The 17,550-nt window shown below is 35.0% G+C and overlaps 3 protein-coding genes across 4 annotated transcripts; 1 reads left to right on the forward strand and 2 right to left on the reverse strand.

Moving 5' to 3' along the window:
- Nucleotides 1-3,339: 3,339 nt before the first annotated feature.
- LOC145116958 (DNA binding / DNA-directed RNA polymerase) lies at nt 3,340-5,725 on the forward strand. 2 transcript variants are annotated; one of them, XM_079053254.1, is made up of 5 exons: nt 3,340-3,452; nt 4,009-4,454; nt 4,535-4,669; nt 4,773-5,090; nt 5,170-5,725. In XM_079053254.1, exons 2-5 carry the CDS (start codon nt 4,011-4,013, stop codon nt 5,575-5,577), a joined length of 1,305 nt encoding a protein of 434 aa, XP_078909380.1. In that variant the 5' UTR covers nt 3,340-3,452; nt 4,009-4,010; the 3' UTR covers nt 5,578-5,725. The 2 variants fall into 2 exon arrangements, with proteins under 2 accessions (XP_078909380.1, XP_078909381.1); XM_079053255.1 differs by having other exon boundaries at nt 3,435-3,570.
- Nucleotides 5,726-6,145: 420 nt separating this feature from the next.
- LOC145116960 (Pentatricopeptide repeat (PPR-like) superfamily protein) lies at nt 6,146-9,387 on the reverse strand. The gene has a single exon (XM_079053256.1). It carries the CDS (start codon nt 8,525-8,527, stop codon nt 6,398-6,400), a length of 2,130 nt encoding a protein of 709 aa, XP_078909382.1. The 5' UTR covers nt 8,528-9,387; the 3' UTR covers nt 6,146-6,397.
- Nucleotides 9,388-10,540: 1,153 nt separating this feature from the next.
- On the reverse strand, nt 10,541-11,983 carry MED9 (mediator of RNA polymerase II transcription subunit-like protein). The gene is made up of 5 exons (XM_079053257.1): nt 11,597-11,983; nt 11,445-11,507; nt 11,115-11,195; nt 10,859-10,917; nt 10,541-10,771 (listed from the first exon to the last, which is right to left on the reverse strand). The coding sequence occupies exons 1-5, from the start codon at nt 11,882-11,884 to the stop codon at nt 10,714-10,716; spliced, it is 549 nt and encodes a 182-aa protein (XP_078909383.1). The 5' UTR covers nt 11,885-11,983; the 3' UTR covers nt 10,541-10,713.
- Nucleotides 11,984-17,550: the final 5,567 nt, after the last annotated feature.

Here is a 17,550-nt window from a genome sequence, read left to right on the forward strand (position 1 = left end):
CAAGAGTCAGTGATGGTGTGTACCTGGTTGAGCTGGTTTGAGTTATGGTTTGGTTTCAACACCAGTGGGTGGTAGTACGAATCCTAAGTGGGGGAGAACTGGGTATTCTGCTTGTTCGAGTTCATGATGTTGGAAGAATGACTCATAGGGAACTGGGGTGCGGTTATGTGGAATCTCGGTTCAGGATTAGGTCAAGGTAGGGGTATAGAGTAAGTGGCGATCGGATGTGTGTGTTCAGGAGATACATGAGTTGTCTCCCAACAGAAAGTAGTTGGTCAAGGATCTTGTTGCAACTATTGGTTCCTTTTGGGGGTGCCAATGAATAGATGAGGAGCCGCTAGGATCACTCAGGTTGAGTATCGGTTGTTGAGGGAATTGTCAGCTTGTTGTATAGATTTCTATTTATTGTCTAGCTTGGGCAGAGATCGATCAGGAAATCAGTTTCAGATTTGGGTACGTTCAGCTCCCTGCGGGTTTTGGTTCATTAGATCTAATGTCAATGCGTTCTCGATCATTGGTCGTTTCGTTCATCATCCAACGAAGGTTCTCCGAAACTTTCAAGTTGTGACAATTGAAGTTAAATGGATGTGTCAACCTATCATTAAGTTCAATATGTTTTATGTTCCTTTGGTCTTTGGGTATGTTTACCCTCAATGGTTGTGTGGTATTTTGGTTCATAGCACGCTCAAGTTTTGGTAGCATTCAGGATCACCTTAGAAGTCTTCTCGAGCTAGTTGTGTAGTTGTGGAATCTGTTCAGTCTCAATCAAGGTGTAGGGTCATGTTCCGATCATTCATGAGGATGTCTTATGCTAATGATCGAGGTTTGTCATTTCGATAGAACTCTGGTATTTCTTCCCTTTTGGATTTCTGCAAAAAAAATCTCCTCGGATCATTGATTCTTAGGTTACAGAAGACATACAAAAATCCTCTCCTTAAGAACACAGACATCTGATTTTGGTTCTTTTTGGTTCCGATTTCTGGACAAGACTGCTTCGATGATGGTGGTTCTAGTGAAGTAGATGGCGGGCAAGATTGCTCCGATGATGACACTTTCAGCGAGGGAGACAGTGACGAGTTTTGAGGATATGGATTTGGGGAGTGATTGGTGGATATGTGTGTTTGATAGAGAGAGATAGATGATGGGGATGACGTGGTGGGGTGGGGTGGGTGGGTGGGTATGTGAGGCCTTTTCTTTATTCAATATGTAACATCCCGATGATGAGGTATTTGGTCCAAACGTCAGGCGTTTGGCGTAGGACGCTAGGCGTTCAAACGCCAAGTGTTCTATGATGGACGCCATGCGTTTGCACGCAGAGACCAAACCTTAATTTTTAGGGTTTGCATCCTATTTAAAGAACATTATGGCCTCAAAAACCTTCACCACTCCAACCCCCATCCTCATGTCGAAAACACTAAGTGTGTATGAGAGTTTGAAGCCTTGTGCATCTTTTTGGTATCATTTTATTGTTCTTGATAGAGAAAGAAGATCATTGGAGTGTTGGTGTTGCTCTCAAGCTTGTGGATCTGGACTCTTGGCATCTTGGAACATCATTTTGTGGTATAAAGTTTTGAACTTGATCATCATATCTCTAGATCTTGTTTATGTTAGAAGTTTATGCTTATTAGCCCCATTTTCTTGCTCTTTTTGGGTAAGAGCTACCTTAGACTAAAGGAGTTGTCCTTTTGGACGTTTTATGATAGATTAAGTGTTAAAAGTATGATATTGGACCTTCTTTTCATTCCATGTAAGTTTTGAGGTGTCTTAATGGGTTAAGGAGTTGGAGTTTTAGCCTTTGGGGTCATTCTAACCATGCATGGCCATAAGGTTTGCAACTTTATGGCTTTAGACGTTCTATTAGCTATGTATCTAAAGTTTGGACTTGATATCTTAAGCCATTAAGTCATTGGTTTGGAAGTTGGTGAACAGTGAGCAAACGCCAGGCGTTTGCATGTGAACGCTCAGTGTTCGGACGTTAGGCGTTGTAAGGAGGAACGCCAGACGTTCTGTGCAGAAGCCTAATGGGTCGATTTTGGGCCTTGGGCCATTAGGGATCTTGAGCTTAGTCTAGTTGGGCTTGTATAAAAGGGCAAAATGGTATTTTGACCTTATATTGGTAAGGAATGAACTAGGCCATGGTTTTGGGTTAAACCCTAATTATTGATTGGGTTGTTTCTGGTTTTGGGTTAGCGTGAGGAGTAGTGTTCGCCGCAGATCGAGTGTTGTTTCAGCATCATCAATAGAGGTGAGTCTTCTCCCGGTGCTTGTGAGTCGAAGGCACCAATGCCGGCTCACTAAATTATGTATGTAGGATGCTAGCTGCCTTTGAGACTCTTGCATGTGTATGAGCCTGTATGGTAGAATAGTTGTATTTGTGATGACCAGCTAGGTCTAGCTGTTATTATTGTATTATGATGTTTATATGTGACCGAGACTATTGATAGTCTCCAGGGTTGTCGATAACTCATCGGGCGTGCTGTTAGCCCATTGGGACTGTTGATAGTCCCCAAGATTGCTGATAACCCATAACTGTTTATTGGTGGTGTGTTGTGTGTGGTATTTTGGGGAACTCACTAAGCTTCGAACTTTTAGTTGTTGACTTGTATGTGGAAGGTATTTCTGAGGACCGCGGGAAGACAAATGTCTGATTGTACACACTAGCTGAGAGATTTGTTACTAGGACAATTTGGGAACTTTGATATTTTGTAATAATGGTGTTTTGAACAATTATGTGTTTGATAACTTGGTTTATGAAACTTATTTTTGGTAAATTAAAAATAAAAAATTTGGTCTTAACTTTGTGGTGTTACACAATAATAATAAAATATTTATAAATAGAAAAAAAAACTTTGAGGGTATAATAGTCATTTCAATTTTACGAGGACCAAATGTACATCCAAACCTATGGAAAATGACTACCAATCCAAAATTTGAAGGGTTTAGACATTTTTCCTGAAAAAATACAAACAACATGGACATTTTTACAGTTTCTTTAAGTAATTATCTTTTGAAAACATCTAATCAGGTGCTTAATATATAAAATAATGTTATATCATATGATTATATTCAACAAAATCTTGAAGGAGGCCACGATTAATAAAAGTGAGTTTTAGAAAAAAAAAACATAGCCACAACGAAATTGACATACTCTTGGATCAAATTTATGCATTAATAAAGAATATATAAACAAGAATTATGAGATAATGAAACATTGAATTTTGAAAAGTGTTAAATACTTGGCCCAAATTATGAGATAACGAAACATTGAATTTTGAAGTCTAAGCCCAACTTTCTTTAGGTATACTACCGGTACCGGACTACCCGTAATCGGTAGATACGCAAGGTTTATTCGTGCTCCAGCCTCCGCCCTCCACCAACTCACGAAACACCCTACGTCTGCGACAGGCCGGCACCCCACCGACCATCATCACCAGCGCCACCCTCCATCTCAGGTTTGATATTATTCTTTGTTTTCTACGTTTTTCGTCTTGTGGTTACTTCGAGAATCGAGAGTTCGAGTTTCACAGTCGGCATTCCATGACATAATCCGCAAATTGGAGCCTTAATCAGGTTGATTGCTATTATTTTTTGCGTGACTTAAACTTAATCGGATCCTTACTCGGGGCCACTGCCTTGTTTGTTGTTCATACTTCAGACTTGAGACTTCAGCCAACTAAATCCTTAATCGGAGCCACAGTCGGCATTCCGTGAACTAATTTCATGACTAAAATGCCAAAAGAAAGTAGAAAGAGACCTTGAACTAATTTGATGGCTTAAATGTCAGTCTAATTCTAAATGTTTACACCAGTTAATCAACTAAGCACCTATTAGAATTATGATGTTGCTTGTATTCAACACCATTTGAGCCAACCCGATCATATATTTAATCTATACTGTCTTTGATTTCTACACTCTCCATTTAATGTTAATGTTATTTATTTACTGTTACTCTGTTAGTAAAGATTTTGCTAATTTTAGTTTTGGTTTCTTAAAATCCAATTTGTTTAGATATGGGAAAGAAGCACAAAAAGGACATGGTGGATCTTTCAATGGAGGAAGACAACAACCTGCAACCCCAAACAACCCCTGAACAATCTTCAAATAAGAAGCATAAAAACAAGAAAATCCACAAGAGAGATGAGACAATTGAGGTCAAAATTGAGACCATCAATGGAAGCTCTGACAAATCTTTACCTTTAATTGGATACTTCCCATCTGGATATGACCCAGAAAAGCGCCAAAGAACAGAAAAACCTAAAATTAGGGTTTTAAAAAACGTGAAACGTAGCAATAGGTTACAACTTGTTGTAAGCCCTAATCAATCTTCTCAGATGAATTTCATTGGCACCAATTATTCTGGTGAAGGAGCAGTTCCTCAGGTATGTTCTTATGCTCTTGGGGTTCTTGATAAACAGACTCAGACACTCAAGATTGTTCAGATTGAAGCCAACAAGGTATTCTACATTTTTACTTTATCTTATAACTTCATAGACAATGTTCTTTGTGTTAATGTGGTTTCCTTTTCTTCAATCAGATCTTTAGATTGGAACCAAAGTTTGAGAATCAAGAAAATCCGGTAGATGAAACTGTTAAAGAAGATGAAAATAAAGTTACAGCAGAAGATACCGAAGCAAAATACAACTTTTCAACTAAGAAATCTGAACGAGCGGTATGCAAAACATGTTATTTCTTCTAACATTTCAATTAAGTTAATCAGTTCTTTTTAATATTAATTTCTTTTTTCATTTTTTGTTTGTTTAATGATACTATAGGCTAAGAAAGAGCGGGCCCTACGTGCAAACCGTGACCCTGAGGCCCAAGAAGATCTTAATAACAAAATGGCTGAAGCTAAAGTTAACAAGGAAGCTTTAGAAGTTGGTGCAACAGTTACTAGTGCGCGTAATATTCCACCCCATGACATGTCAGCAACGACACCTCAGCAAGCTTATCCTCTACAAAAGATTATATTCAAGGGAGAGTGGAGATATCTTCTAGACATTATGGAGCTTCTACAACAAGGGGTGGATATAACAACACAAGGGTTCCCTGTTTTTATTTGCAACAGAATTCATAAGATTGAGGAGGTCAAGGTATAATATTTACAATCATGCCATTGAAAACATTGTCTTTTTTGAAGGGTGTTTCTTATTTCTTTTAATGATATTGTAGGATGAGGAGGCGAAGGAGAGTTTGGCATGCATATTTTCGTATATCAATCATCTTATAAAGTTTAAAGATAAGCATTCAATGGATGGTTTTTCTTCTGCAAAGGATCATAAGCTGCCAAATATATTGAGTCAGAAGTTCAATGATATGTTTGCCAATCAAGAATCAAAAAGGCTGGCTGATGACAAAAGAGATCTGTTAATTAGCTATGTTCTTGTGCTTACTCTGTTTGCTGATAATTTCAAAACCGAATTTTCAGACATAGCTAAAGATTTGAGAATGTCAACTGGTGATTTGAGGCGTCATTTTGAGTTTTTGGGATGTAAGTTTGTAAGGGAGAATAGTATAATGTTGGCTACTCTTCCTGCTCCTCTTAAGTTCCCAGAAGTCAGGATGAGGCGCCGAAGATGAAAAACTGCATCAAATAACAACCTACTTTGTCCTATTTATTTTGTTTATTGTATGCTTATGGATTTTGTTTGAAAAACTCTTGTAATCTGAAACTGAAAATTTAGAAGTTTGCATGAAAATTTTGATTTATTGAATGCTTATTGATTTAGTTTGAAGTTTGTATATATACTCTCTAAACTCTTTAACATCAACTATTTGTTTATATGACAATAATTATATGTATGTATAATCTGTGTGACGTGTCTTCTTCAAAAATCAAACAAACCACATGAATGTAATTATAGTTGGTAATTGAATTCACTTCACCAAAAACCAACAAAATCACACTTTAAATACACTTACAACCTAATACATACTCAGTGAGTTGTTATTTGTTAAGATGCCACATAATATATATTTTAATATTTTACATATTTTAATATTTTATATAATTGGTAGAAAATTGTAAATTCATTGCTTTAAAGGTTAAAAGACAGAGTATGTTACTATTTCGTGCAATTTACCTTATAAGTATATTTTTAACAAAGAATTCTACACTTGCAATAATCATTATTATAGATAACCAGCTTCTTAAGTTTTGCTTTGAGTTAAAGAAAAATATTCCCAACAGGAAAACAACAACCCTTCTTAAGCTCAATACGTGTCAAAGATTTCATATGTTCTAACAAAATTTTCATATCTACATCTTTTGGCTTTTTTTTTTTTTTTTTTCATATTTCAATATTCTTCATGCGGTTATCTTCTTTCTACTCACAACTCAAAACAAATTAAACACCACCAACCCATTTATATACAGAATCAATTTTCCAAGTCATCAAAATCATTCAAAGCCCAAATGCCAAATATACCCTTCCTTCATATTCATTTCAAAACTCAAAATCTTGATCACCATCTCAACTTCCTTCATCTCACTTTCCACAAACTCCCCTGCTGTAAAAATAAGCACTTTTTTGTTCAATTCAATCCAGCTTTGACCTGGAGTTTTGGTCAAACCCTGTGCCCTAGCTGACACTCTCACTTTTGCAGACTCCTCCCATCTACCACTTCCAGCATACATATTCGAAACCAACATATAATTCCCACTTCCAAAACTACCCTCAAGTATCTTTTCAACACACCCATCATCCCAATCTATCTTCTTTTGCATTTGCATTTGTATTCTACTTGAGTTCAAAAGAGCACCCCAAACACATACATTAGGTTCAATCTTCATCTTCCTCACTACTTCACTTGCTTCTTGAAAAAGTCCACCACGTCCAAGAAGGTCAACCATACATGTGTAATGCTCAATCTCTGGTTCAATCCCAAATTCATTTTTCATTTTTTTAAATATCTCACGCCCCTCACTAACAAGCCCTGCATGGCTACATGCAGAAAGTAACGAAACGAAAGTAACCCCATCAGGGGTATATCCGTCATTCACCATTTGTTTGAATGTTTTTAAAGCACTCTCACCAAATCCATGCATCCCATATCCTTTAATCATGGTGTTCCATGAGCATAAATCTTTGTTTACTATGTTCTTGAATACTATATGCCCTTCTTTCAGGCTACCACATTTGGAATAAACATTTATCAACCCGTTTCCAACTAATAAATTATCATCAATTAACCCTCTAATAACATGACAATGTATTTCCTTACCATAAACAATTGTAGATAAATCTGCACAAATTGATAACATGGTGGATATTGTTACCACATTAGGCCTCACTTTTTCAACTTGCATTTGCCTGAAGAGTTTTAAAGATTCTTCATGTCTACCCTTTGAAGCAAATCCACTTATAATATCACTCCACGTTATTACATTAGGTGTGATATTTCCTTCTGATTTTTTCAAGTGTAAGAATGTAGAGAAAGCCTCATCACATAGACCAACTTGAGTATATGATGAAATCAAACCATTCCAACTCTCTAAACTCTTTGTTTTAATCTCTGAAAAAAGACATTCAGCAGCTTGTAAAAAACCGTGTCTTCCATACATGCATAGAAGAGAGTTTTTAGCAAATGAATAGTTTTCAAGACCAGCCCTTATGACATACCCATGAAGCTCACTACCCTTATTAGAATCATTGCATACAGATACAACCACAGCAAGTGATTCAGCAGTTGCTTTGATGCCTTTACTTCTCATTACATTGTATAATCTCAAAGTTTCCTGATGATGACCACATCTAGAATGACTAGACAACAAAGAAGTCCATGTCACAAGGTCAGGCTCCCATCCATCAAGTTCCATCCTTTTAAAGATCTTCAGAGCGCCACTGGAGTTATTATTGAAAGCAAAGCCGGAGACCATAGTGTTCCAAGAGATGTGGTTTCTAACAAGCATTTTGTCAAACAGTTGGTGTGCAAGGGCCATTTGCCCAAGTCTGCCATAAGCGGCCAACAGTTCATTTGCAACGTGAAGGTTATCTTGGTATCCCGTTCGTAAAGCATGGCTATGAACTAAAGCGCATGAATATCGATGGCCCATCTTAGCGCAAGCTCTCACTGCCAAAGGGAAACTAAACTCATCAGCTAAAACACCAAGACGCCTCATGCGGGTATAAACCTCAAGGGTTCCTCGACAATGGCCATTCATGACATTAGCTCTTAACATCGAATTCCAAATAATTGTGTTGCTGAAAAGGCATTCAGTTGGGACAGCTTCAAAAACTCTTCGAGCATCACAGAGACGTTCGAATCTTCCATAGACAGATACGAGCGTAGAGGACAAGAACGCGGTTGACAAGCCACCCAATAGCACGATTTGAGCATGTATTTGTTTGAATTGTCTGGAGTTGGTGCAACCTCGTAGAAGATGATCGAAGTGATCAAAAGCTTCATTGAGTGTGTATGGTTCAAACAGGGTGTGGCAGCTGTAGCCATTGGAAATCCAACGCCTTGAAACTAATGCACAGGAGATATGAAGGAAACACCTCGAATTTGAAGGAGAAACAATGATCATCAAGCTTGTTGATTCTGAGTGAAAAGATTTGGAAACTTTCTCATCAAACAGTAAAGGAAATCAAAAATCCAAACTTGTATGTTCAATGTGTTTGACTGTGTAAGTTCAATCTATGTGCATGTGTGATTTTAAATAAGTTAACCAAGTTTTGCGTACACATTTAGGAATAAATCTTTTCTTTTATATGTATTTAACTAATATTTGAAAAATTATTAGTCCTTTTCCTTTTTCTTTTGTATGTATTTAATCATAACCTTACATATTTTTTTTAAGTGTTCAAAAATCATGATCAGCAAACAATTTTTCACAGATTTTTAATTTTTAACATTTTAATAATTTTTTTATTTTTATTTTTCTTTTTGAACGGCAATCACAAAAATAAATATATATGACAACTTCATTCCCCAACTTTTTTTTTTCTACATTTTTCCTACATAACTAAATGTGTGCAACAGTGAGTATGAAAGTACGTTTCAAACGTCACTTGACAATGACATTATAATTTTGTATATTTGAGCGCTAAAGTCATCTATTTTTTTGTATTATCCCAAAGTTTTTTGGATATCGTCTAAGGTAGTACGGAGTATGACTTACTAGATTATAGGTTATAACACGGTTGAAACTTCGTTCTCAAAATTTGCATAAATGGTAGGTTTTCAAAGTGATGATTGGATGCGCTTCTTGGATCACAAAGTTCGGTATGCTTATTGGATTTTTTTTATAAAGTTAAGTTTAGAGACATTTAAAATACTAGCTTTTAGCCAACTTTGGTCTTAACAGTAAATTTATAGGTCAAGTATATATGAAAAAAGTAAACATGGTAAATGTTTACAATTACAAAAGTTGGTTACCCTCACAACTTTATTAGTTGCCGGAAAAATATAAAAAAACCTTTAATTGTCGGTTATAATGATATTTTTTGAACACTTTATACTTTATATAAGTTTATTGGTGAAATATGTAAATAAAAAATGATTAAATATGTACAATTAGAAAACTTGGTTACCCTCATAAATTATTCTATATATCAAAACCAATTTAGCAATAATATATTTTGGGTTTGAGACTTTGACCACATAACTTTTTATGTTTTGTAGGTTTTACCCTTCATTAACATTTGACTACTTTCACCATTAGACAAGGGGCATATGTTGTGACTACTTCCAGGTTCCATCATTAAACAAGGGGCATATGTTGGAAGGTTTTACCTTTCATTTGAAATTTGACTACTTTGACCATTACACAAGGGGTATAAATATCTTCCAATAGCTCTACAAAGGCTAAATAATAATGTCCTAGAATGTTAACACATCGTTGTGTGAGAAATAACACTACATCAAATTATGCTCCTGGGATAACATCACTCTAGTTATATTAATTTTAAATACATTCTGGGGGTTTTGAGGGCTACCAAAAGTTCAAAATAGGAACCATATGTAAGCAAGCAAAATTGTAACAAAAAGTTAAAACCGATTTCATTTACACTATAGATACCCCTCATCCAAATTTGTTGTGGCTCAAAAGGTTAAAAGTTATTGAATATAATGGTGTATGTTGTTGATCCACTGGGGAAGGATGTATAATAATCATCTTATGCCAGATTTGGTAGTTGTAAGATTTTCTTTGATATTTTTGTAGCTAGGTAGTTTGTTCAATTTTTTTTTGGTAAACCTCCATATTATCTTCTATTACTTGTACATTTACATCTAAAATTTGTGGTTAAAGTAAGTTTATCTACTTGTATCTTTTGTCAAAACAAGTGTTTTGGTGAAGTTGCAGAATACAAGGATGGTTGTTTTATAATATAGATTACAGAGCAATATAAGCTACCAAAAGTTTTAGACTAAAACATGGATATACACTAATTAAAAAATTTGACCTTTTTAAGACAAAACTATAGCACTTTTTTCTTATGATAAAATAAAACTGTATTTTCAAATTATTTCTCATTAGAATATTATACTTTTGATGACATGGCATAGTTAATGATAACATAATTTGATATGAATCCAATTAAAATGATATGGCATACTGAAATTGTTATTTAAGAAACATCCAATTAAATTCATTTCTCACAGTTAGTGAAGATTTACACTCAAAACATCCAATTAAATGTACCTATTACTCATTTTTCTCAAGCAAGATTTTAACAAAGACACCCTACTTTCTTGATATACTCAATTAACTTACAAATCAGACTTTGTAAGTTCTTCAACAGAATTTTTGTACTTTGCAATTAGTTCCCTGGAATCATAAAACATAATAATAATAATAATAATAATAATAATAATAAAAATTACAACTATGAATAGAATATAGCAAACCCCATACCTTCTTTGATTTAGCATTTGTTCAGCTTCATCAACTTTACATTTTTGTCCCTCCACCGTCTAAAATAATCCCAAAGAAGAATAATGATTCAGAAATCAGAATTATATCATTTTTGCTCTCAAAGAATGTTTCTCTCAATCGTTTGGTGGAACATATCTAGCATGCTTTCATTCTACTTCATATTATCCGATTTGCATATAACAGATAGAACAAACAACAGGTAACATCTCAAATTATATACAAGCAACAAACATACCGCAGCTTTGGTGGCAATAGATCCAGATATGGTGTTCAAGAGCTGCTGACATTTCTCAAAGTGGCTGCTCAATTCAGTAACCTTCAAGAAAAACAAAATGTCATGTGATTTATGAGAACAGTACAAACAAAACAGAACAGAACCAATGAAAAACCCTAAGTTGGAAAATTGGTAACTTTTAGGGCTCTGATTGCAAGTCGTCTCAGAAAAACGATCAACTTTAAGTACAATAGAATAATGCATAGAAGTTGTAATAGCAGCATGTCAAAACACAAAACATAGATCACATTGGATTACAAAAGGGGGAAATTTACTTTTAAGAACACTCACCAGTGTATCAAAATGCTGATCTCGAGTTCCATTCTCAATCGCATCTGCTAAATTCTCCACCAACTATAAGAATGAAATCAAGATGACTCGGCCAATAATCAAAATGCAAATTCTACGATTAGAGTTTAATGATATCGAGAAGAAGGGCGTACGTTTTGGAGGTGGAAGTGTGAAGCCAGTGATTGTGAAGTCTGTTGCTGTTGTTGTTGTTGTTGCTGCTGTTGCTGTTGTTGAGAAATCTGATACCGTTGTTGTTGCTGCTGTTGTTGCTGCTGTTGTTGTTGCAGTTGAAACTGTTGTTGTTGATGAAATTGCTGCTGCTGTTGAAATTGTTGCTGTTGCTGGAGATATAGATGATCCTGGTTGGATGGCGTGGTAGGGTTGCTATGAGTTGGCATGGTTGGGATCATATTCCAGTTTCCTCCACCAAATTGATCCATATTCAAGGCTACGTGGTCGAAATCATACACTTTCTGGGCTAGGGTTTGTGTAGACGAAGAAAACAACTGAGAGAGATGAAAGTGAAAACAGAAAACCGGTTTTATGATTTTGTTTAAGCAAATTTTTAGCTGTTATATTTTTAATATCTTTTTTACTACAACTTAAAACATCTTAAATTCTGTTTTCAATTTGTTTCTAATTATATTACAAGTTAGTTAAAAATGTTAAATAAATATAAAATCTAAATTATAATTTTAAATTAAATAAATTTTAATAATAAAATATTATTGTTTACTTTTATTTATAAAATTATATCTCTAACTTTTAACATTATTATTGTAGATTTAAAGTCATAATTTTTCGATATTTTGTATAAAATACTTAAATTGTTAATTTAAATATAACGTTAAATAATTAACATAAATTGAAATTTAAAAAAAAAAATCCGTAAATAGTTAAAGGTTATAAATTATAATGTTAAATGCAAAGTCTAAGTTATAATAACCGAAAACATTTCTAAAACTATTTTTATAATCATTAAGAGTTTTCAAATAAGTAGTTTAACAATAAGTGTACGACAACAATATTTAAAAGTAACATTAGATAAAAAAAAATTATATTGTTACATTTAAAAAACCAATGGTTTGTGTTTTATTTAATTACAATGATATAAATTAAAATGTTAAGTGAATATTTTTTTAATTAATTAATCATAACAACTATAAATTACATTAAACCATATATTATATTTAATTTTATTCATGAGTGATCTGCGTGTAAATACAATTAATCCGATTGATATTATATATTAATAGATGTTTATCTTATCATATAATTCAAAATAATCAATGTTTTATATAAAACTTAGTATAAGAATTATTATATCGAAGTTAGCAACAACGTCATTGCTATATTTAAAAAAAAACAATATGTTTGTAAATATTTCAACTATATAGTTGTATTTTCGACAACGCGCGGATATTCGTCTAGTTTTATTAAAATACTATCGTTTTGTATATAGAAAAGTTCATGTTTATAAAGTTTTTTGAAAAAAACTCATTTTTATTAAAAAAAACAGGAAAGCAAATTTTTGACGGGTCATTTTCCCTTATGCTTTTGCAATCTGACATGTTTGTATAGTCCTTGAGTTACTTGTTTGTTCTCCTTGTATAGTTCTTCTCGGTTTTTTATTCTAACTTTTCCAGCCTTCAAACCTCACCGAGGAGATATACTCTGAAATCCAATACCTATAAATGAAAAGATAGTAAAATAACTTAAAATTTAAAACTCTAAGAAAAACTATGAAACTTATATTTCAGTCAAAATGTTTGGATTTGATTCTATTACTTGAAATTGCAATGAACAATTTTTTTTTGCAATGTTCGGCAAATTGCCATATAATTAAAGAAAAACATCATGTGAGTGGATTAGAGGTGTGTAGGCCGTTTTGGTAAAATTATGAATCCTCATCATGACCCTTTCTAAATTTATGCAAGATTTTGTAAACTTATTTTGGTTATCCAACATACCCATTCCAGGTGCTATTGGACTTTACCTTGAAGATCGTGTTTCCTAGATAACTTTATAAGATTTTTAGAATGTTTCAAATACTTTGGAATGTTCTTAAATGTTTTGGAAGACCTTCGAAAGTCAATATGATAAAACGTACATGCGGTGTCTTGCAGATAGTTATTGATAACATTGCTACATGATTATGATAGAGAGAAGTTACAAGGTTCTCAATGAAAAGCATAAAGGCTACAAAAAATAAAGCGGATATAAATACTAGCTAGACAAAACCCTAATGGGATAAAGACTAAAGGGCCCATAAACATGTGGTCTAATAATATATAGACTAACATCCCCCCTCAAACTTACAATGTCACAACAATTGATAGCTTCATTTTATTTACTTCTTTTTATAATTTATTTTAGCACATTTCATTCGCATTTTAGTTAATTTCCATGCATGTTTTCCTTTTTGTTATTTTATGAGCATTTCGGGTACTTTCTAGTTTCTTGAGCATTATTGTAGATTTTTGGAGACTAGCGGAGCGGGATTTTTGGGAGGTGATTGGACTTGAAGGGCAATGGGGATTTCGAGCTTGATGGCTATGGAGCTGATTCATGGAGTGGGCTTGTCAATTGCTTGAAGGCTTGGAAGATTTGAATTTTAAATTACAAGGCGCGGGAGAATTTTCAAGTGTGCGGAGATCGATGATCGAGAGTTTGCGGAAGCTTTGAGTGATTTAGGGAGGCAATTTGGGCTTAAATTGATGAAATCTTGAAGAAAAATAGGCTAGAAGCTGATTAGACTCGAACTGGGCCAATGGAATAGCTGTGGGAGCCTAAGACTTGAAGAAGCCCAAAATCTGTCACACTCACACGGCCCGTGTGGATTCCTGAAAGGGAAATTTCGGGATTTTGTTGAGAGCTCTATATTGGGAAGGTTGGTGTGCCTCTTTAGCCTTATCTTAACCATTCGATTTTGACACTTATTCTCTGGAGAATTTGGAGCATTTTGAAGACCAAAAACCTTGAATAACTTCATTTTTCATCTCTTGATTCTTGTCAAATGTTTGGTACAATCTTATCTAACTTTGTTTATTTGAGTTTAGCCATGCTTGGCTAAACAAATCTTGGTTGACTTTTGTTGAATCCTTTGAACTTTTGTTGAATGTTGAAGAATCCATGAACTTGTTCTTAAATCTTTATGGGAATGTTTTGTGTTTTAACATCTTATCACTACTTGTATGTTTTTATTCATGAGTTTAAATGTGTTTGTGGTGATTAGTTGGCTAATTTCTTGATTAAGTAAAGGATCTTTAAATTAGCAAGCAACAAGTGATTTTTTTGTTAGTTTTACTTCACACAATCATAAAAACATTTTCTCCAACATGGTAGTGGAAAGTTTTGACTCCTCTTGGATTTGGTGACTTTTTAATTCTTAATGCTAGTTGACTTTCACTAATTACATGCTTAATGGAATTTGTGACTTTGACTAAGAAAATTGTTATGAGCTTCTCTAACCATTTCAACAACTAAGAAAAGTCTAGGTAATCTCAAGCTTCTTGGATTACTATAGCCAAATTAAGGATTTAAAACAAGTATTACACCATTGGATTCTAATGATATGTTCATCAAAAGTTAAAGTGAGGAAACCTTAAGTCAACCATCTTTCTCTTATTGATTTTACATCAAACTCTTATTCTTGTCGAAATTATCCATTTAAATCTTAGTTTAATTCTAGTTTATTTCAAGTATTTCAAAAGACCAAACCCCCATTTTTACTTTTACTGACATTTTACAAGTATTTTTACAAAGAGATTTTTCATAGAGTTATTAAATTGAACCAATCTCCGTGGATACGATCCCTTACCACTATACACTATTTTAGTGTGTAATATTTAGGGTATTAATTTTGTTGGCCTCGACAACCACCAACAATAAGCATTGAGAGTTCGTCACACAAGAACCGAAACCGAGAAGCCGATAGAGCTTTCGTAAAAATATATGTAAGCTACAAGGTTGATGAAACAAACGGAAGCGATATGATCCCGAGTTGTAGGTGATGACGGGTAAAGTGGCAATCAATCTCAATGTGCTTCACCCGCTCATGAAAAACAGAATTATTCGCAATTTGTATCGCACTTTTGTTATCACAATGCAGGGGAGTAGATGAAGAAATGTGAACTCCCATATCCGCAAGCAGCCACCGTAACCAGATAATATCACATGTAGTCACTGCCATAACACGATATTCAGCCTCCGTGGAAGATTTAGAGACAACGTCCTGTTTCTTGCTCTTCCATGAAATGAGAGACTCTCCAAGAAATACACAAAATCCAGTGGTGGATTTATGATCATGACGATCGTCATCCCAATCATCATTACTATAGGCACACAACTCAAGAGAAGAAGTCGAGGGAAACAAGAGGGTTTGAAACTGAGTACCACGAAGGTAATACGGAGTACAGCTCCCCAATGAACAGAGGTAGGAACAGTAACAAACTGACTGACAACATGAACAACATGAGCAATATCTGGACGAGTATCTGTGAGATAAACCAAACTTCCCACAACAGCGCGATAAAGATTCGGATCAGACGAAGGAACACCATCAGTAGGAGAATACAGTGCCTTGGTTTCAAAAGGAGTATCAACAGTCCGATTGTCAGAGAGGTCTGCCCGTGTAAACAAGTCAATATATATTTAGTCTGAGAAAGAAGATACCCTTTCTTAGACTGAGCTACCTCAATACCCAAGTAATAACGCAACAAGCCCAAATCCTTCATATCAAATCGATGAGCTAGATCATGCTTCAAAGACTCAATACCACCATGGTCATCACCAATAATAATCATGTCATCACATATAAGGACAAAAGAATCTGTCCTGCACTCGAGCATCTAACAAACAAAGTTGAATCATGATTACTCTGGACAAATCCAAGAGAAGTAATCACTGTGGAGAATTTCTCAAACCAAGCACGATGAGCTTGCTTGATACCATACAAAGCTTTGAGAAGCTGTCAAACCTCACCCGGCTGGTGTTGAATTCCTGGGGGAGGAGTCATATAAACCTCTTCATGGAGGTCGCCATTCAAAAATGAATTATTGACATCCATTTGAAAGATCTTCCATTGTCGAACGGATGCAACTACAATCATAGTATGAACTGTCGTCATCTTTGCAACTGGGGAAATGTTTCCTCATAGTCAAAATCGTATTGTTGGGAATACCCCTTTGCTACAAGTTTGGCCTTGTACCGCTCAACAGACCCATCAGCTTTTGCTTTTATCTTGTACACCCAACGATAACCTCTTGTATGTTTCCCAAGAGAAGGGAAACTAAATCCCATGTATGAGTCTGATGAAGAGCGATGAGTTCCTCAGCCATAACATTCTGCCAAAGAGGATCTAAAACAACTTCTCTATACGATTCAGGTTCAGACGGATGATGGATGCTCTCTATAAATGAAGCAAATGGTCCTGAGTATGTAGAGTAAGCAAATTTTAGAAGCTTGGTGGACTTGACAAGACGAGTAGATCTCTTGAGCGGTGGTGGTGGAGGTGGATCTTCAATTTCAATAGTCGAAGGAGCAGATGCAGGAACAGAGAGAGTCGAGGAAATCTCTGAAGAAGCGGGTGTGTCATAAGCTGAAGGATCAGGTGGCATAGAAGGGTCTCAAGCCTTTATCTCTTCATCAAAAGGATCAATATGCAGAAGATCTAACTTCGTTACATTATGGGCTGTAGCAGGAATCAAGTATAAAGGAATGTGTTCCAAAAAAGTGACATGTTGGGAAACATATAACTTTTGACTCACAGGATCATAGCAACGGTATCCTTTCTGTCCAACACCATACCCCAAAATTACACAAATAGCAGATTTCGGCCCCGAATTGTTCCTCTCAACATGAAGACGAAGAACAAAACAAGTACATCTAAAAACTCGTAAAGAAGAGCAGTCTGGTAGCTGACCATATAGCTTCTCAAAAGGAGACATTCCTGAATTCAATGAAGTAGGGATATGAAGGGTTTTGAGCATTCTAACACTCCTATGGTGTACATGCAACCCTAGAAACCTTGGATCTATGTTTTATCTATGATACATGCAAAATTGTTTTTCCAAGGTTCATAACCTATCTAGCATACACGGGGAAC

The sequence above is a fragment of the Lactuca virosa genome, chromosome 5 (genome assembly GCF_052849685.1).
Source record: "Lactuca virosa cultivar CGN04683 chromosome 5, Lactuca_virosa_CGN04683_v6, whole genome shotgun sequence".
NCBI lineage: Eukaryota > Viridiplantae > Streptophyta > Magnoliopsida > Asterales > Asteraceae > Lactuca > Lactuca virosa.